Genomic DNA, 20,945 nt, shown 5'->3' on the forward strand with positions numbered 1-20,945 from the left:
CTCCAAATCTTACGACTGTGTCCCACAGTTCCTCCTTGAATTTGTCCAGCGTCGTCTCGCTGCCCACTTCTTGATTGAATTCTTCCAAGAACTCCTGCCAAGCATCGTCCTTCAGGGATCCCAGGAATATGTCCCTGTTCCCTTCGAAAGTGTTCCTTTCCCTTTCCTCCGAGCTCAAGAGTATCATCCCCATATTGAAGGTTTCACTTGCCAATGGCAATTCCAGATTCTTCCGGGGGGACGGATTCAGGGGTGGGGTGGCCGTATCTGCCCAATTCTCCTCGCTCAAGTCTTTCAACAGCTCTTGAGTGGTGAGCTCCTCCCCTGATGGCCCTGGTTCAGGCGTATTCCCCACTTCCATGTCTTCACCGGCTTCACTGAGAGTTTCATCCATACTCTCTTCTTCTGACTCATGTCTCCTTCTCTCGAGAATTTTCTTAAATCGGTCCTCGACGGGTCCACTCCTCTTGTCTCCAGGCGTGTCCACTGACAGTGGTGATGGTGTCGTAGGATCCAGCTTTTTGTATTCCGTCAGTGCTACATGCAGTTGACCTGCTGCATCTAGTTCTGTTCCCTCCTGTCTTATTTCCACCTGTTCCAAGCCATAGGGTGCCTTATATTTTCTCGTGGCAAATTTCATGTCGTCCACCAATGCGACGTGCCCCTCCATCACGATCAACCTGCCATCATCCCATATTGGTAACATGTTCTCAAGTCCCTCCTTCTCTAGAGTTCTCAAGACCTTCCGCACCTCATATCCTGGGGGCTGCGAACCTCTACTCTTTTTCGCTTGCGTCGTCCACGAATTTACCTTCGTCTCGCTGGTATGGAAGTAGACCGCCGCCGTGTAGCCGATGAACAGGGGGTCCCAGCCATCAGTGAAATCCTTCTGCATTTCCTCCGTCGTCATCCTCGCCATTATGGAGGGAACTACCAAGGGACTATTCATTCCTAAGGTCATCCTCCTGACTATTGGGAACTCAGGCATGGTGGCTGGGAGGATTTCTTTCTCCATTATGGTCTCCAGCTCCCTCTTCACCAATGCGAAGCACTCCTTCCAGGCAGAAATTCTCAAGATTTCTCGTCCGTTTGCCGTCAATGGGTTCAAGTTCCAGAATTTGGGATACATTTCGATGGGACCCTCTCGCTTGCCTCCCAATCTACATTGCATTTGCCCCCTGAAATTGTACACTATCAGCTCGGCATCTTTCACCTTTCCAAAGAGTACCGTGTTGCTCATTCGCCCTCTGAGCACCTCCTGCTGACACCAATTTAACGCCGTCCCATCCAGTATACTGATAAGACTCAAGTGCGTTACAGAGTGACGATACGTTGTCACCAGGGGGTCTGGGAACGCGTACGTCACTGCTGGACCATAAATGCAGGTCACCACCTCCTCTAGGCCCCGGATTACCCCCATTGGGTCCGACCTCATTGCCAGGCATAGGTCCGTCAGCAGAGGCATCCCTCTGTTCGTCTTCTTCCATTCTTCTCTCGAAGTTGGATTCTCATCTTCACCCGTCATGTGCCGATTTTGCATCATGAGGTATTGTACTAGCAACGTCTTCAACCCTGCGGCACACTTGTAGGAGCTGGTTTCAATGCTCGTGTGGACTCTCCCCATAGACAGAGGCTCTCCATATTCCATTAATCGATGAAACGACACCAATTCCCCATGGGTCAAGAGTACTAGTGCCAGGTACCCATCAACTCGAAGTGTCTCCACTCCCCGACTAAACATGTATGCTGGGCCCATGTTGAACAAGTATCTGGGGTAGACCAAATACAGGGCCAAGAGCAGGCTGATGGGCATGCCCAGTATCTCCTGCACGAAGGCTCCAAAGATAGTCGCCGTGGCACCGAATATTCCTGCCAAGAATTCCTTCTCCCAGCAAGGACTCAAGAACTTGAGAATCTCGTAATCCCTCCTAGTCTTTAATTCGCCTTTGGCGTGCTCTCTCCAGAACCCTCCAATCGTCACTTCATTGGCGGCCGAGACAAATCTAGCCACCGTCATGTCTCTTGTTTCGGCCAGCTCCAGTTGTTTCTCCAGAAAACTCAGACTTGTTTCACGAGGGGTGGTGCTTCCTCCCTTGTCTTATTCGTGGCGTTCTCCAGCCTTGGTGTCAAAAATGGCCACCAGCCATTCTCTTGAGTCAAACGATATTTCATCGATTCTAATTGCTTTTCCGTCTCGGCCACATTTCTTCTCTCGTTACTGGGACCTCTAGACCTGCTGGTGGAGTTTGTGATCTTCACATCCATACTCCGAAACCACAAGCTGGCCGTTAATTTGCTTAGCGAAGCCTGACTTGCGAAGCCTCAGGTTCGATGGCTCCAACTCCCGATTGGGAGCTGCCATTAGAATCCGCCATTCATTCCCTTCTGCTATCAGGATCAAGACCGCGTACACGAACTGTAGGGCGGGGTGGCATATTCGCGTATCCAGGGGATGTGGTAAACACCACCTTCGTCTTGGACCCGAATCTCGAGACAACATTCTCTTGCACTTCATTCATCGCCGCAAACAACGCTTGAATGGCTTCCCATATCTTCCTCGATGTCGGAATTTCATCGCCCTTTAGTTGCTCAAGAAGTCCCATCGCGTGCAGGTGATCATTCATTCCTGCAAACAACAGCAGCTCAGGTTCACAGGGCATCTCCGACTTTATTGCCACCACCAGAGTTAACATCTGATTTAATTCAGCTCCTGGCAAAGAGTATATCAAAGTCTCCGGCCAGAACAACTTGGGAGACGTTCCTTCGAAGTCTGATCCCGCCACAATGACTACCCTCGCAGCAGCTGGATCTGCTCTATCATAAACTGCCAGGGTTTTGGCTAGCTGGGTACTCCCACAGGGCTTCCCGTACCCTGTTCTTCCGCCAATTTCGAACCTTCGTAAGCGGCATCTGGCAATCCCGTTCCTCCCGGATTGAGTAGCTTGTCTACCACCTTTAACTGTGCCGGGGTTGCCAACCTGATCCTGGCGATGCTAGTTCGGTGCTTGGGAGGTTCTGCTATAAGTCCAGGACTCCCCAGCAGCTTGAGAGGTCTGTAGTTAATGGGTCCCATGATCGCTTTTGTGGGAATTCCAGTCAGGTCTGTGGTCTCCATCAACTTCGCTCTCGAGAAGTGCGCCTCATTAGCTTTCAACCAGTCCACGCAATGATGCCTATTCAAATCCTCGTGTGACACTCGTTCGATCCCCAGGGTTTCCGCCAATTCTCGCCTGCATTCCAAACTCTCTAGATCCAGTTCTTTCATCTTCTCAGGATATCTCAAGCGAGCGGTCTCCATAGACTTCTTTTCCCGTTTGCTCTCTGCCACTACCACTGAGGATATCGCCGAGCCTGGAGGTGTTGATGACGTCACCTCCTCAGACTCCATTGGCGTGGCACTCTGCAATCTGGTCTGGCTGCTCCTTGAACTGTCTCTAGTGTCAACTCTCGGTCCCAAGCGACCAGACAAGGCCCTTGAGGCAAGGAATGGTGGGTTAGGAGGTGGTCCTAATGTGAATTGGGCTGTCTCTAGCAGATCCGCCTCCAGCGCGTTTATGTGTTCTTGGAAGACGTCGTTTAGCCACTCTGCTCCCCTCGGTCTATCAAAATGGATTCCATCACTGGAGGTGTCTTCAGGGAATCCCTCTTTCTCCATGCGCTCTGCCACGTCCAACAGTCTGACAGGGAGCACACTCTTCCGGTAGATGTCTCTTATCACCTTGTTTAGGTTCCGCACCTTCTCGTTCATCTCCAAGGCGTGCTGATCAAACATCATGTTGTAGGGAACAGTACATATCGTCAACAGGATGGGGTCCATCTGAATCCTCAGTTCCTCAAGAAGGCAGCTCACCTTATCGTGCAGCCTTGTTATTTTCCTCGCTTCACCCCTTGATACATCGTTGGTCCCGACCATCAGGGTCACCGTGTATACTTTGGTCATCCCCAGCATGTCAAGCGTTGCCAACATATGTGGCGTGGCAGCTCCAGCGAAACTCAAGATTCCCGTCTGCCAGTGCGATCGGATCCGGGTCAACACCCGCACCAGGCTGTCCCCTACGATTAGGTGAACCGCACCTTCTGGTACCCGGGGTGGCGCCAAGTACTGCACCCAGGCCGCATCATGAAAGCAGTCTCTCCTAGCTTTCTGCTCCGCACTCCAGTCCAGCCGATTGTGCCTGTGGTACCTCCCCTCTGTATTCTTCTTATAACTCGAGATCATGACACTCCTAACCGGCTGTTCCCTCCACGTCGGGGGAAGCTCCGGACTTGCCGAACTCTCACGACTCTTTTGTCGCAATCTCTCGCCCAGTTCTTTCAGACGCGATGAGCCGCCGCTCACCTGACTGTCACTCGAGGTCGAGGTTGGGGTGTATCCCGGCAGCTCCACATCCATCAGTGGGCGTATGGGTTGCGTCTCTAGGCTACGCAAGGAAGACGTTGCGTCATTCGGTATCCAGACTTCCAACCCTTCACTCATGTGTTCTCGGGCCTCGCGGTCAAGGTTGAACCGTGCTCTTGCTCTGGGGGCTTCATCCACCTCCATACGTGACTCTGGCCTCGAGCTGGTGACCACTCGCTCCTTCGGCCTGGCTCCCTTCTGTGCATCAAGCTCGCGTTGTCGTTGTTCTATTCTGTCCAATTCCGACCTCAGTTGATCACGATTTGCGGCGGTCTCCCGCACCCTTAACTCCTGTTGATGTTCAGCTTTTTGCATCTCAAGCAACCTCAGAGCCTGGTCTCGCTCGTTGACCGCCTGGTCCTTTTCCAGCTGAACCTTCTCCCGATCCAGCTTTGCCTGATCCCGATCGAGGTTCGCCTTATTCCTTTCCTTCTGCGTCTTCTCGAGCTCTTTCTTTAGAACACCTAGATCCGGATATGCCTCGGTCGTCTGTTGCGTTCGTGACATCGATGGCACCCTACTCGAGCTCTGGCTTGTGGATCTTACTGTTGGCCTAGTCGGTAGTGGGAATTCCCCTGCGCCATATTCGGTATTGTTATTCAGGCCAGGATTCCTTGCCAAGTCAAAACCCCTTACTCCTCCATCCACATTCCATGACAACCATCTGGTCTGTTCTTGGTTCGATATTCCCTCGGTGGTGTAGCCGATCATCAAGACAGCCTCCGTTGCAGACTCCCTGCACTCACCCTGGTCCTCCAACTGGAGGATGGCATTCAGCATCACCGCCATTCTCTCGTCTATTTGGGTGTAGTCCAAGTCCCTCAGGCGTCTGTACAGCTCATCAAGAGTGGGCTTCTTCAGGGCCGCGGGCACGGATTTCCATAATCGGTCTGCCATTCTTCGTGACTTCGGGATGTATACAGGTATGTGTTAACCAGCTCAAGAATTACCTTACCAGCTCAAGAATTACCTTACCGACTCAAGTATTACCCAACTCAAGAATTCTCTCGAAATGTTCCCTTGCAAATACTTGCTGTAAGTGCCGATTATCGCGAGTTCAATCAAGGTTTCTCTCTCTGTTTCTCGCTTGAGTATAGTTGGATTTTCAACTTTGTTTTTCAAACTTGATCTGAAAACAGAAAGCATATTGAAACTTGACATGTCATGTTCCTAACCTAGAGACCCCCCTTTTACCAGTATGGTTAAAATCTTATCCTTTTCATATCACTTAAAACAATTCAATTGGAATTCCCTTAAAAGCATGCAGATTCATTTTATGTTTTAGCACCGTTAACTCGTTTTAAAATTTAATTGTCATGCCAATCATATCTTAAGATCCCTTTACCTGCGCCGCACCCCAGTACCTGACTCAAGACTCCTCCCTCACACCCGACTCGATACCCCCATGTACCCGACTCAGGCGACGCTCAAGTAATACTTCTTATGGAGATACACCATTATCTCAGTTTCTGCAAAGACCACATGTAGGATAGCGTACAATTCCCTCGGGCTCAGTTTGCCCCTGTTTGGGTCATACACTGGCATTGAGACCTCTGTTATCCCTCTTTCAATCATGAAGTCTCGTAATCTTGTTAGTGCCAATATCACGTGTTCGGGATCAATTGTGTTCCTGTCATTGACCCTCGTCACTAGGAAGCACAGATATTTGCCCGGGACTTGTGCCACTGACGGTGGAAGCGCTGCCATCCCTCCCAGTCCTGGTCTCTGTCTGAACAGAAACTCTACATTCTGGTACTCTCTTTTGAAGTCAGCTTCCAATCTTGATGTGAAACTCATGCCCGCCGTGATGCAGATCGCGCTGGTCCTGTTTGACAGGATGAAGTCGCTATCCGTTATCATGATGTTCTCCGAGTATTCATTGGGTATTTCGAATTTCGTTTTGAAATTCCGACCTATAGTAGGCTCTGGCTCTTCTTCCTCCAGTTCCAATTCACTCGTTTCTCTCACTTCCTTGAGCTTCTTTATCATCAAATTTTCGGTGTGGGTAAGTCCTACCCCCACTCCCCGGACAAAAATATTTATCGACGTCCCCGTCGATGTTGTCGGGTTTGAATTGTCCTGAGGAACGCGTAGTGGCCTGTCCGTTGCCGTCCATCCGAAAAGAGGGTCTTCTGTCTTCATGTAATTTGCTGCTGATACATCGACTTGCTGAATGCTTTGTCCTTCGCGGCTCTCGTCTTTGACATCACGCATCCACTCTAGAATCCTCAAGTTCGTGTTCTCCCTCCTCTCTATCTCACTCTGTTCGAGATCCGTTTCTACTTCTGGCGTCGAGTAATCATCCTGCGGATAATGACCACCATCATCAATGACCTGCCATTCCTCTCCGGCTTCCAGTTCGCCTGCCTTCAGTAATTCCTCGCCCAATTTGTCTGGCTGTATCTTATCGATCAAGAAGTCATCCCCGTACCTGTTGTACCTCATGCCTGTGCGTTTACGATTGCCAGTCCTGGTTTCCGGTGGTGTTGTTCGATCCGGTTCCATCCATTTCGGCACCTCGTCTTGCTCCGGGTCGTTCCAGTCTTCTTCTACAAATGATCCTGCATCAGACTCCACTCCTATCTTTTCATTGTCGTCCAAACTCAAGTTCTCATTACCATCATTTTTCTCTCTAGTGCCTTTCTCATTCACTTCACACGCTGGCTCTACCACCAGGTACTCAAGACCCTCCATGTCCTTCGGTATGCACCAATCCTCTGGGGACGGGGCGTGAGGCTTCAGATTTTCATAATGTGCCGCTCGCCCAGTACTCAAGCGATAGAACCGTCCTTGTTGATGAACCTCCGTTATCAAGAATGGTCCCCTCCACTTCTTGAGTAGTTTCTTTGTTCCCTTGGGCGGTATGACATTTTGGAAGACCCACACGTATTGGCCCACTTCATATGGCTTTGCTCATAATATTTTTTCGTCGTATTTCCTGCGTTGCCTCATTTGCGCTTGCGCCGTGTTCCTCCTGCATAGCTCGTTCAACTCCTGTTGTCTTTTGATCGCTTCTTTCACGTATGCCTGAGGCGACGTCCTTTTCCCTTCGTATTCCGGGTAAAAGAAAGTCAGAGGCATTGCTCTCTCCCTGCCCGTCAACATCATGAAAGGACTGATGCCCGTAGTTGAGTGCTGTGTACTGTTGTAGGCTCCTACTACCTGTGGCAGGTATTTGTCCCAGTCCGTCATGTATCTTGAGCAGTACACCCTTAACATGTTGACCAGTGTCCTGTTTTGTCTCTCTACCAACCCATTGGTCTGCGGATGATAGGTCGTCGAGTGTGCTTGAGCAATGTGCGATCTCTTCATCAATTCTTTTGTCAAGTCCCCCACAAAAGCTTTGCCGTTGTCCGAATGGAAAGTCATTGGACAACCATACCGCGATATCCAATGCGTTATCAGATGATCACATGTCTCTTCGGCCGAGGCTGTCTGGCACGGAACCGCTTCCGCCAACTTTGTGAAGTGATCTATTATGACCAGTATCTGGTTGTATCCCGACTCTGTCATGCAGATTTTTTGATGGTCTATCTGCACCACTTCATTGAACTCCGAGCTCTCAACGGACTTGAGTGGAAACTTCATCTTCCTTGGGTCTTTTACCTGGAGACATGCCAGGCAGGCATTCACCCATCTCTCGCAAGCTTTTCTCATTCCTGGCCAATCAAACCTGTGAAGTATCCTTTGTTGTACTTTGTCTATCCCCTGGTGGCCCATCTGGTCGTGCGATCTGAAAAGCACCTCCGTCTGGTACAACTGTGGTAGTATGATGAGATTGTGTTTGTGTAATATCTTTTCTTCATCTCTCCTCTTGCACGCTACCACCCCCTCAGCTGTGTGATAAAGCAAGTCTTTCTTTTCTTTGTAGAACTGGCTCAAGATCTTGTAGCTGTCTTCCTCAAGTTCCCCCTTCTCCTTGACCCCCGACTGGATCCATTTGGAGAGGTTACTTGTCATTTTGTCATTCTTCTGGGCTCTTATTAGGTCTGACAGCCTATATCTCGCCTTGACATGCTCCTTTAGCGCCATGATTTGTCCATTCATCTCCCCAGGGTTGTGGATGTCATCACTCAGTTTCACGCATATCATCCTTTTCACGATTTTCATATCATCTTCTGGCACCAGATTCGTTCTGATGTTTGAGTTGCATGATAGTTCCCTGAATGGTTTCCTTGCGACCGCCATTTTCTCAAGTTCCTCACCACCTCGCATCTCCTGTATGTCCATGTTGTATGTTCCTGAAGATGGATCCGTCTGTAACTCCCTGTCGTGGTGCCTTGTCTTCTCTTCCGCCAGTATCATGCACAGACTGTCTTGGTTTTCGCTGCTCTCATCCGAGTCTTCATCCCACCCTTCACGCTCCCCGGACAATTTTCCTTCTCCTGTTCCTTCTTCCGTGAACCTGGAACACTCCCCGGACTCTTGACCTAGTCCCAGGTGTTCAGTATCTTCCTTGAACGTCACTTTCTTTTTCCTAACCTTGGTCTGCTCCAGAATGTCTTCGGGGATTTTGTCAACTAGTGACCGCACGACATCTTTGCTGTCAGTGACGCTTCCTCTTGATGAGTCAGTATCGTTCACTGTCTCTTTTCTCCGAAGTATAGTGAATTCCGGTTTCTCTTGACCCTTCTCCTGGATCACGGGCTTATCATCTGATAGTTTCTCGAGCAACCTCATTAAGTCATCATCTATCTGTGCAGTTCCTGCTTCCACCTGGTTAAGATCATAGCCTTTTGCCTTGAGCGTCTCCTTCACGATCTTCGACTTGAGTATAATCTCAATCGGAATCCTCTTGCTCTTCCTCAAGATGGTCTTCTCTGGAGGCTCTTTAGGCAATTCAGGATGATCTTCTATCGGTTTGCCTGACTTGTCCAGCCATCTCGTGAGTGGAAGACTGTCGTACGTTTCCTTGTCCATGAATGAGAAGCCATCTTTGATTTCAGGTCTGTCTGCTTCTCTTTGCTCTTGTCTCTCATAGAACTCCGTCTTCTTACTCAAGCTGTCGGCATTCTGATGTTTATCTCGCGTTCTATGCTCAATTATCATGTTGTATCCGTCCAGGCGAACTATCCACCTCCCAATGTAACTTTGGTCCATTGAGTACGTTTTCAGCCAGTCTTGTCCCTGTCTTGCTTCCTTAGTGGTACTTGCCAAAAGGCCGAGCCTAAATCAAGAGTCGTAAAAAATTTTGCATCACCTAACTTCGAGAGGCTCTCATCAATCCTAGGTATGGGATAGGCATCCTTCACCGTGACGGAGTTCAGGTATCGAAAGTCACAACAAAACCTCAACTGGTCGCCTTTCTTTTTGGCCATCACTACTCCACACGCCCACGGTGACTTGGATGGTTCTATCATGTCATACTCTAGTAACGTCTCGATCTCTTTTCTACACGCGTCCGATTTGTGTGGGGTCATGCGCCTCGCCCCCTCCCTGTGTGGTACCGCGTTTTCCTCAAGTTCTATTTCATGCTCAACGAAATTGCAACACCCGATATCCGCCTTATGCCTCGAAAAAACTTCCTCGTTCCGCTCTTGTACGTCCTTGATGGCTTCGAGCTGTTCATCTTTCAGTTTGCCCCTCAAATGTTCAATCTCCGGCAGAATCGGTTTTTCATTTTGCATTTCATCTAGTGTGGGTCGCTCTGGAAAGTTCGAACAGCTCGAAAGACCATCATCCGTTTCTGACTTAAGTGATTTAATAAGACCTGAAGAATCTTTTATTTTCTGCAATCGTCTCAAGATACAAATTTTGTCCCTGTGATTGGGACAATCAACAACTTCATTTTGTTTTGAGTTCTCAATTGTTTCATATCGAGCTTTAACCGGTAAAGCATATCCCAGTTTCCTCCCTCTCTGTATCGTGATCGGTATATCAAGGGTATTCAACAAGACACTGACGCAGAGGCCGCTCTTCGTTATCGAAAATGATCTTCCTAAAACAGCAGCACTTTGACTATTAGGATTCGGAACTATGCACACTTGCTTGTTGTCACTTAGTTCATTGTAATTTTTCATCCTCAAACTTACGATTGCCGCTTCATTAGCTTTTAGCCTCACCCTCCTACTCAAGAATACCGGTGCTTTGTTTTCATTTGCCATTATTAAATTTACCGGTTTGACTGCGTACCTCCTATCCGGGTTCCGTATCCTGAACATTGCGTTATTTAGATCAATCGTTACGTCGAAATTCCTGATGAAGTCTCTGCCCAAAATGAATTGGTCAGATTCATCTAGGTTTTCTACCACGATAAAGCTCATCCACAGGTTACGTTCCCCCAAATTGAGGGCTATTATCGGCGTCCTGCCCAGCACCCGTAGGGCCCCTTTGTTTGCAGCTGACAGCCGTATTCTCGAGTCTATCAAGTCACCTTTGTCAAAGCCCATCTTCTCCCAAGTTTCGATTGGTATAACGCTCAAGACTGCTCCCGTGTCAAGCAACCCACGCAACTGAGTCTTTTTGCCACTTATATCCAGCACGTGCCCTGTCACATCTGCCTCCGTCCCGATGTGCATTGCATCTTCCTCAAGCATGGCGCAGTGTCCAATCGATCTCACTTTCAATTCTTCTTTCCCTACGTAGATTTGTCCAATCAGGTCTTCGTCACATGTTATCATCGTCTTGGTATAGATGTTAATCCCATCTATATTTAGCATCACCTCGTGTGGACCATAAGCTTCAGTATATCTGCTATCAACACATACCGACTTGCTGCCCCCTCTCATGAGTAGTGCTCTCAGTGCTCTAGAAGTCGTTTGTGGGCTTATACCACTCAAATAGTCTGCATACACGTCAATGTGCATTATTGTCTGGTCGCTCGGCTCGCTCAAGTTTCTGGTTACCTCGTGGCCGCCCACTGTGATTATCGACATTATCCTTGCCCCGATTTTCGATATGCCAAAAGGCTTACCTGTCACCATTTTCACAGTATTGCAATTCCCGGTCTTTGTTGAGCCTGGTACAGCCTCTGGTATTTGTTTCGATCCGGTTAATGCTTCGTTAAAATTCTGTCTTTCTATCTCCAGCTTTAGTCGTTGCTCTATTTCTTTCGCAGCCAGATCCTGTTTCACTTTGGCAATTGCTTCCGTCGCCGCTTTCTCATAATTTATCTCTAGAGAGTTCCCTGCCGCGGATTCTATGGCATCATTAACATGTGATACAGCTTTCACTGTCTTCGTCGGCAATTCCGTGCTTGGTGCTCCTAAGTTCCTCGATTCAAATTCGTTTTGCCTGTTCCGCTGATTCTGCACCGCCGCTAATACCAACTTATGTTTAGGGTGACTCTGGTCCTTGACCGCTTCCCAGAACAAGGGACAATCCATTCGGAAGTGCCCCTCCTGGTTACAGAAGAAGCATCTTGCGCCTATCTTGATGATTAAGCCACTATAGTACTCGTGTTCCTCCATCTGGCTCATGTCCTCCTCATCTGGTGCATATCCTAGACTCTTCATGCCTTGTTTGTATGTTGTGCAGTCAGCCACGTGGTGATCCGCCGACCCGCAGTTCGCGCATGATCTGCGCTTGTCCATGTCATCTCTAGGTTTGTACCATGACGACCTCTGCGGTTGACTTCCCCCTTGCGTGTTCCTGTTTTCTGAATACGAGTATTTCTTGGGTTTCATCAGCATGTATTCCCTTGATTTCTGTCTCATTTCTTCTGGGGTTGGTGCGCTGTCTTTCGACAATGTGTAGTATGTTGCTAACATTGTCCTTAAGTCGTCACTTTTTACCCCATCAATGAACTTCGAGGCAATGCTAAAGTTTCTTCTGTTTGTCGACTCCTCTGGGTCACTCCTTCTTCTCAAGCTCTCGAGATCATCTAGGAACCGATCTATTGACTCGTCGTCCCTCTGCCTTCTCTTTTCAAATCGCATCATCGCTTGGTGACCCTTCATGCCTGACCCGAATCGATTCAGCAATATCTCGAAGATCTTGTCCGCGGTATCGCGTTCTTCTTCTTTCTTCGCAACCACGCATTTTAATGCTGTGCCTTCTAAATTGCTGAGTATGGCTGTGCATGCTTGTCTTTCATCGTTCAAGTTGTCTTGCTCTAGATGTAATCTCATCACTTCCACCCACGTGTCAATGCATCCATCTGAGTCGTCTTTGAATTCTTTTGGCTTCTTGAATGTTTTTCTTGATTTCCCATCTCTCCTATCGCTCGAGTTAGTGTTCCTCGTGGCGAAGGCCTCTAGAGTCCTGTTCATCATCTCCCAAGTGTTTGCCCATGTCATAGCATCCGGACCTGCGTTGCTGTTAGCTGTTGAGTCCCCCGGACCAGTCGTTGTACTTGACATTCCATTCTTCATGATTGTTTTAGCAGCTGTTGGTGCTATGCTCACCGTATCCCGGGTTAAGGGCAACGGTGTCGATTGCCGTTTGTTCCTTTGTGGTTCCACAAAGTCAACTCTGGTGCCTTGCGTGCGATCCGCTGCCGGTCTTTCTTGTGAGGTAGAATTACTCGAGATTGCATCCAATTTCGCCTGTATTGCACACGAACTCTCGGCCTGATTTTTGCTCATTGTGTCCATTCTCTTTTCCAGGCTACCTAATTGGCTGTTGACATCATCATATCGGTTTTTTAACTGTTGCACATCTTTTTTGATGTTCTTATCTCGTTCTTCGTTGGTGGTTTCTACATTATCTGACATCTCCTTGAGTCTCTCTTCTGTTGCCTTGGCCAGGTTAAAATAACTATCCAGATACTCGTTTTTGTTGTATCTTAATTCTTTTCTTATCACTTCTCTGTCCTCTTCGCTGTGCTTCAGCTTTTTGTCGATCTGATTCAGTTTCGCCATCAAGTCACCTAGCTCAAGAGTAGCCTCTTCATGGTCAGCCGTCGGTTTTTCTTCAGCCGTCGCTTCTGCTCTAGTTTGTTCCTCTCTCGGATTGGCTTCTGTCGTCTTAGTGCTCACTGTTCCAAATGTTCGTGCTCTTTCAGCTTTTGGTTCTTCAGTCACGTTCTCTTTCGTTTTTATTCCGACCATCATCGCCAACCTTTCTGTAAAAGATGTCTTTTTTACTTGAGAGTCTTCTTTCACCGTTTCTTCGGTGTTGCCTATTGCATCTTCCACGTTGTCTATTGGTGAGAATTCTATGGGTTTCGAGTTTGGTTCTTCTGCATTGGGCATTGGAGTTGACTCCGTCGCTATTTTCCTTGTTTCATCAACACTTTGATCAGGTGTCTCTAGATCAATCTCGATGGTGGGTTCTACTCGTTCCCCTTCCATGCCCTCTCTTGCTCTCTCCGTTGTACTCCTTGTGCTGACCATATTAACTGAAAAGCTCTTCTTTGTTATCTTCGGACCCATTGATGTTGTTTTGCGTAGCGACGAATTATACTTTGCTTCGGTAGGTCTTTTTTCAGCTACCGGTACCCTGCTCCGCCTCATTATTTCTATTTACAATTGCTCTTATTTACAATTTTACTATATACACAATCCTATTCTAAGAATAAAATCTTTCGAGAGGGAAAAAAAATTTAAAAAAAAAAATATATACAACGTGGTGAAAACCTTGTTTCAGTTCTCTTTATTAACTTTTCGAGAAACTTTCCTTATTTGTGGTCTCAACCGTACCTGGTTCCAATTAGTCTTGTTCTACCTTAATTCTGTCTTAAAACACTTCTTGTAATTTTACTTCAATTTTTATACTGTCCCAAGACTTCCAATTGCCGTCCCTACTCTTCTTTGTACCGTCCCAGGCTTCTTTCTCCTGCCCAAGACTGTTCGGTACCGTCCCAGTACTTTCCGGCAGTGTCCCAAGACTCTTGTCCAAGACTACTGTCCCAAGGCTAGTGTCCCAAGACTACTGTCCCAAGACTAGTGTCCCAAGACTAGTGTCCCAAGACTACTGTCCCAAGACTAGTGTCCCAAGACTACTGTCCCAAGACTACTGTCCCAAGACTAGTGTCCCAAGGCTAGTGTCCCAAGACTACTGTCCCAAGACTAGTGTCCCAAGACTAGTGTCCTAAGACTACTGTCCCAAGACTACTGTCCCAAGACCCCTGTCCCAAGACCCCTGTCCCAAGACCCTGTCCCAAGACCCTCGTCCCAAGACCCTGTCCCAAGACCCTGTCCCAAGACCCTGTCCCAAGACCCTGTCCCAAGACCCTTGTCCCAAGACCTTGTCCCAAGACCCTGTCCCAAGACCTTGTCCCAAGACCCTGTCCCAAGACCTTGTCCCAAGACCCTGTCCCAAGACCCTGTCCCAAGACCCTTGTCCCAAGACCTTGTCCCAAGACCTTGTCCCGAAACCCTGTCCCAAGACCCTTGTCCCAAGACCCTGTCCCAAGACCCTGTCCCAAGACCACTGTCCCAAGACTGTACTGTCCCAAGACTGTCCCCAGACTGCTCTGTCCTAAGACTTCTTCGGCACTGTCCCAAGACTGTTGACAAGTGTCTGGGTGGTGGGACTTCTTTCCTCTTCGTTATGGGGACTTCTTGATTCACTGTACCTTGTACCACCACTCAAGCTCTAGTAAAATTTTCCCAAAATCCTCTCTTAAAAGCCAAATGCTGACCCCCCTTTTTCTTATTTCTCTTTTTGGCTACCTCTATTTCAATGTTCCAAGTAACTTGAGACCAAAACCTGTGCGCAGGTATCTTGTGATCACCTGTTCGTACAAAATTTTAACACAAATCCTCACCAAAATGCAACAAAAATCTAAGCAAGAAAAAGTAATAAAAACAGAAAAATGAGCCCACCTAAAATTCAAAGGTGACAAATGTCTACCTTCTATCGAAAAAAATGTCTGGTACCTAATTGCCACGCGTTTCCTTCCCCCCTGCTAGCGATCTTATGGGGTATTACAAAAACTGTCTATGTCCCTTCCCCCCTACCAATCCGAACAGGGTACCTTCCTTAACTCGAGTTCAAATTTCGATATCCACCTAATATTACCAACGCGTGTTAATGTCTAATGTAACTAAGTCAACGATGTCGACTAGTTAGTTACTCTAATTTCCCCCTCTTTACAATTTGCAACCGCCAACCTCTAACTTAACCAGCCCCCCTTCTAACCTCCCCCCTTTTTAGCCCCCCTTCTTAAGCCTAAAATTACCTTAAGCGCCGGGTGCTAAAGCTCTCAAGAGAAAACCGTAGACCTGTCTCCAGGCCTGCTCAAGTAAAAACGTTCCTCAAAACCGGGGGATGTCGCTTATCCTATTTTACACTTATCTCCTATAATGTAATGTGGATTTTAACGATACCCGTTCTGCCCAACTTGAGAACTCGAGAATTGCCAAATCCTTCTTGGCTGCTTTCCCACTCGACTGGTCACCTGTTCCAGTCCAGTCTCCTATTGGTTCAGCTCAAGTGCTCCTGAACCACTTTCCCACTCGGCTGGTCACCTCTTCCAGTCAAGTCTCCTATTGGTTCAGCTCAAGTGCTCCTGAACCACTTTCCCACTCGGCTGGTCACCTCTTCCAGTCAAGTCTCCTTGTTGTCCAGCTAAGTTCCAAGCTATCTAAAAACCCTTGACAACGCCCCACACTCGGGCTCTTAATTGAGGTTACTGGGTTAAATTACTAGGTTGATCGAAACGATCGAACTTGTAAAACAGTATGGGTATACTATTTAATTAATATAAAGGTTTGATCCAACTAATCTGGTGTCAAAGTCACTCTCTTTTTTCGTTTTATGGTTTTTGTTTCGCTTTTTGTCTTTTTGCTCGTGTTTTTGTCCCCCTAGTTGCCCCCCTTTACTCGGTTAGCTAAGCCTCGTTCGGAGAGCGTACCAGGAAGTTTTCTTGAGTTTTCTTAAAAAGCTATCACGGTACAACCGGAAGGTTTGCACGTTCCTGTCGAACCGTACCGCCGGTACTCTAGAATGGGCATTCAGCCCGAAGCTGTCTCAAGTGGGTTCGACTCCGTAGTCTTGATGCCTAAACACCCAGGAGCGCCATAAAAACACTATGTAACATTCGTCTACTGCAGTCACACATGAGGCTTAAGAAAAATAGGCCCTATAACCACTGGCTCAAGGGTCAGGGACACCATCTCTTGTGTTTTTCTACCTCAAGAACGGTCGGAGCCAGTTCGGTTCGTTTGTGACATGAGACTACGACCCGTTACAGCTTAAAGGCTACTACTAAAATATCCCCCCACTCTAGAATTAGAAACGTCCCCATACTTAGGTCTCTAGATACCCAAAATACATGAACGCCGTTAAAAACCGGGTTGGAACAATCCGTTAAGTTACTTTTTATTAGACAGTGGAACTTTGATCCATTTCAGATGGATCAACCTAAAACTCGCCTTACCTCAACATAACAATTATAAAACACACTCTAGAAATTTAAATTAGTACTCACATTGTAGCACGCTCAAGAACCAGGAAGTAAATAAGTCGGTAAACAACTCAAGAATCAATAAAGTAACTAAAATGAGTTTAATGTTAGTCAGTTTTAACAACAAGAACAAGTTTTTACTCTAGACTGTAAGTTCTCATGAACCATTGGGACACTCTAGCTGTCCACCTTTCCACCGAAGGTTCACTCTGGTCCAGTTAATAATAGTATTCCAATCGCAACAATCCAGTTCGTGGGAATGCGCTCGTCTCTGTTTTTGATGGGACAGCTCTACTCTTGTTCACTATGATGGAAATTGCGAATAGCAATTTCCCACTGATTTTTCTAGCAACTTTCCCGCGATTGTCACTCGATCGTTCTGACTTCTCTTTTCTGATTTTCAGTTATCGCGAGAAAATCGTGCATGACAGGTTCCATTCGAAATTTTGAAAAATTAAATTTCACTCCAAATTCAAGTGTTTTTTGCTTCTCTCAAGGTCAAACCTCCGAATATGACCGACTGGCACAACAGCGCAACCTTCCGCCGGGACAGAAAAAGATGACTAAAGGCCTTAGTAACGAAAAAGTGCTGCGATGGAGGGTAGGAATATTCTAAAATGTTTCTTTTTAAAATTTCGATCGATGAGTGAATATTTCTCAGAAATACAAAAAGACTAATAAGAACGAGAAAACAGAACAACAGAAAATCTAGTGAAAAAGAGTCACACGAGAACGAGAAAAATACGAAGCCTCTTATCGACAAGACCCTTAGTGAGAGAAGATTGTGGGAAAGGAGGCTTCGGTGGTGGAAAGCAGTACCCTCCCGTGCCACGAATTTAGAGTGATAACAGCGTTGTGTCGAGGAGAACATGGAAGCCGAGGCTTGGTCCCCCAGAGACTGTTATATGGTGAAAGACTGTAGTAAACTAACTTTTTAGCTACTCTGATGCCATAGAACTTTGAATTGACACCGGTATTATTTGAGTAGCTAAGAAGAGGAAAGGGTCAATCCATCTCCAATGGGTTTAACATAGAACTGTCACCAAAAACATATTAAAATAGGGTATTCGAGCCGTGTTTTTAATAGCAATCATGTAGTCTGGGGATCCAAAACGCAGCTTTGTGTTTGTCTTCGCATGTAAACGGAAGCTGATTAAAAGTCGTTTGACTGATGGCCTGAAAATAGTAACTTTCTACTTAGCCCTAAACAGACCAGAAACTCAACTGGCTAGGTCTAGACGGTGAAAAATGAGTAGAATTTAGGTAACTGACGCCGTCCAGTCGTTAATAGGTACTTTTTCTACGCTCCGTCGCTTTGTAGTATTTGGGCGAATGTTACAGAAGTTTGCTATTAGTAGTAGTAGTTGTTGAGGCTTCTGGGAAGTCATGCTACCCAAGGGTTTATGAGTCCCGTCATTTACTAAATTCCAACAAAGGAAATGAGTTTTATTTTGAGAATTAAAATTTTTGGTTGGACCATTGGGAGACTTCGATTCTACCTTTCCACCGAAGGTTCACTCTGGTCCACTTCGAATAAATGTATTCTTCTTTCGCAATCGTTCTGTATCCTATTTCAGGATAGGACAGCTCTACTCTCGTGTGTTTTATATCTGGAAACTGCGAATAGCAATTTCCCGCTGCCTTTTTCAACTACTTTACCCCGATTGTAATTCGGTGGTTCTGATCTTGCATTTTTGAGATTTTCAGTTGTCGCGAGAAAGTTGAGCGTGACAGGCTCAATTCGAATTTTTGAAAAATTACATTTCACCCAAAAATTACGTTAGTCGTATTTCTCAAGGTCAAACTTCCAAATATGACCGACTGGCACACAAATTGAATCCCTTTTTCAAAATGCATCACTCAATCTGCTTTTATCAGCTTTTTTACCCGATAAGTGGTTGCACTTGGGTTTAAATTGTTTTCAGATAAATGCACCTGTTGTTTGGTTCTCAAACAGGGCAGGCGAAATCTATTGCCGATGGGATCTATTCTGTGGCGATTGAAAAAGAGATTTCTTGTAAGGTTGCTTGCTTCGACAGTTTACAGAGCCTGTGTGAAATTGATGTTGCCTTTGTTGTAATGTCTACAACTGGAGATGGAGACATACCAGACAGCTGTCTGAAATTTTTTCGGAAACTAAGAAAAGAGCCTAATGGCTGCCTTTCAAAGTTGAAGTTTGGTATGCTTGCACTGGGCGATACGAACTACACTAATTTTTGCGGAGGTGGCAAAGCTGTAGACGCTCTACTTTTGTCTAAAGGAGCAACTCATATTTTTGATACAATTTTGGCCGATGATGCTACTGGCCAAGAAGATGACGTTGAGCGTTTTACTACAAAAATTTGGGATTATGTAAGTTCTCATAAAGCTGAAAACGAACAAAATGGCTTTGTTAGTGGAGTTGAGAGGGTCAAAATTAGCGAGACACGTAATACCGAAGACGCAATTCTTTCACTATTCGACCAGTCCTTCTCTTATAGCTGCGGAGAAACGCGGCCTTCAAAAAATGAGAACGCTTTCGTAATTCCAAATGATTTGAAACTTCCTGCCAAAGCTAAAACTTCTTTAGCCTTGAAGTTTTACCACTTGCCTTCACAGCCTCAAGGCGATAACGTCTATTTTGGCATGGCATCCGAAATAAAATATTTGAAGTTATCAAAAATAACAAGACTTTCGGGTGATGTGTCATCTAAAACTTCTCTTTTGATTGAAGTTGAAGGAACGTTCGACTACCAGCCTGGTGATTCATTCTCGACTGTCTTACCGAACGATTCAAGTATAGTCAACCTCCTTTTGAACAGACTCAAAGTAGCTCATTTGGCCGATGTGCCTGTAGAAAGAAGTGTCTTAACGGGCAGTTCCAAGTCGGACTCGTCCTGTAATTTTATACCTAGGATTTCTACTCTTCGCTACATTTTTTCAAATTGTGTAGACATAGCATCAATGCCTTTCAAAAAAGTGTTTTTCCGGCTTCTTGCGGGTTATTGTTTCAATGACGATGAGTTCAAGCAGCTTTTAAGAATCAGCTCTAGACAAGGCGCAGAAGAATACAATCAACTGCGGGAAAAAATGTTGACATTGTTAGATGTTCTAAACATGTTTCCGTCATGTGATCCTCCTGTTGAGAGATTGCTTGAGAATTTGCCGATTCTACTACCGAGGCCTTATTCTTTTGCATCTTCGCCACTTGACGATGACGGAAAGTTCTCGTTTGTGTTTAATGTTGTAAACATACCCGAAGATGAAACGAGGTTGGCTCGCAAGGGAGTAGCTACAGGTTGGTTTGAAAAACACATGGAAGATGTGAATCATGAGATACGCGAAATTCGGATACCGGCGTTCCTCAGGAGTAATACTAGTTTTAGAATGCCAGATGATCCTAGAATACCGTTGATTCTAATTGGACCCGGAACAGGCGTTGCTCCCTTTGTAGGGTTTCTGAGGCATCGTCGACAGTTGAAGAAGAAAGATTCATCAATAGTTTTTGGATCGGTTCATCTACTATTTGGCTGCCGAACAGAATCGAATGATTTCCTGTTCAAAGATGAATTAAAACAATTTGAAAAAGATGGCTTTTTGACAGAATTACTGTGCTGCTTTTCGCGCGAAGAAAACTCGAAATTCAAGTACGTTCAAGATACCTTGAGAGCAGACGCTAAAAAGTTCGGTGGCCTTTTGTTTGAAAAGAATGCGGAAGTATACATTTGCGGTGATGCTCTAAATATGGCAAAGGATGTGAATGAAGCCTTGATTTCAGTCATTGAGGAATCGCAGGGACTTTCAAATATAGAAGCGAGATCAGTCATGGTGAGACTTCGATCGGAGCCTAAAAGAGTTAAAGAAGATGTATGGACTTAAAATAGTGCGTCGCTTTGTAAACTCAGATTCTATTTAATTTGTATTCGAGCCTTATTCTAATCAAGATTTTGATTCTTTTCAAGGTAAATTATTTTTGTAGCCAGAATTTACTTTTTGACTAACGATCATCGTTTAGTATATTCACTGCAGTCAAAGAATCTCAAAAACAGCTGCTCATGTAGTTTGTGTTTTCCAGAAATGAATGTGTTTCGACTGTGCGGAGATCTGTCTCACTTGCTGGCCATATGTTTACTACTCTGGAAGATATGGAAATCAAGATCTTGTGCCGGTAAGCTCATCATTTACTATGCTTGCCTGGATTTTCTGGCTTGACCGTGGAAATTGGTCCTACAAGACACTTAGTTTGATTCAACGAAGTCTAACGTTAATTCTAAA

The 20,945-nt window shown here is 46.2% G+C and overlaps 2 protein-coding genes across 2 annotated transcripts in view; both read left to right on the plus strand.

Annotated features, from left to right (window-relative positions):
- The window catches only part of LOC134839903 (ER lumen protein-retaining receptor 2-like), a 57,004-nt gene that overhangs the window by 25,559 nt on the left and 10,500 nt on the right, over nt 1–20,945 (plus strand). The window contains exon 2 of the mRNA XM_063855531.1: nt 20,744–20,838. Within this exon, the coding sequence (XP_063711601.1) occupies nt 20,748–20,838 (91 nt within the window). The 5' untranslated portion in view covers nt 20,744–20,747. The remainder of the gene's footprint in view (nt 1–20,743; nt 20,839–20,945) is intronic.
- Nucleotides 18,511–20,662, plus strand: LOC134839134 (methionine synthase reductase-like). Its single transcript, XM_063854577.1, has one exon. The coding sequence runs from the start codon at nt 18,621–18,623 to the stop codon at nt 20,547–20,549; it is 1,929 nt and encodes a 642-aa protein (XP_063710647.1). The 5' UTR covers nt 18,511–18,620; the 3' UTR covers nt 20,550–20,662.

This window comes from Symsagittifera roscoffensis, chromosome 2 (genome assembly GCF_963678635.1).
Source record: "Symsagittifera roscoffensis chromosome 2, txSymRosc1.1, whole genome shotgun sequence".
NCBI classification, from domain to species: domain Eukaryota; kingdom Metazoa; phylum Xenacoelomorpha; order Acoela; family Convolutidae; genus Symsagittifera; species Symsagittifera roscoffensis.

Excerpts from the sequence above, each read along its gene's own strand:
- LOC134839134 (XM_063854577.1), top strand. The coding sequence starts at position 18,621 with ATGCACCTGTTGTTTGGTTCTCAAACAGGGCAGGCGAAATCTATTGCC.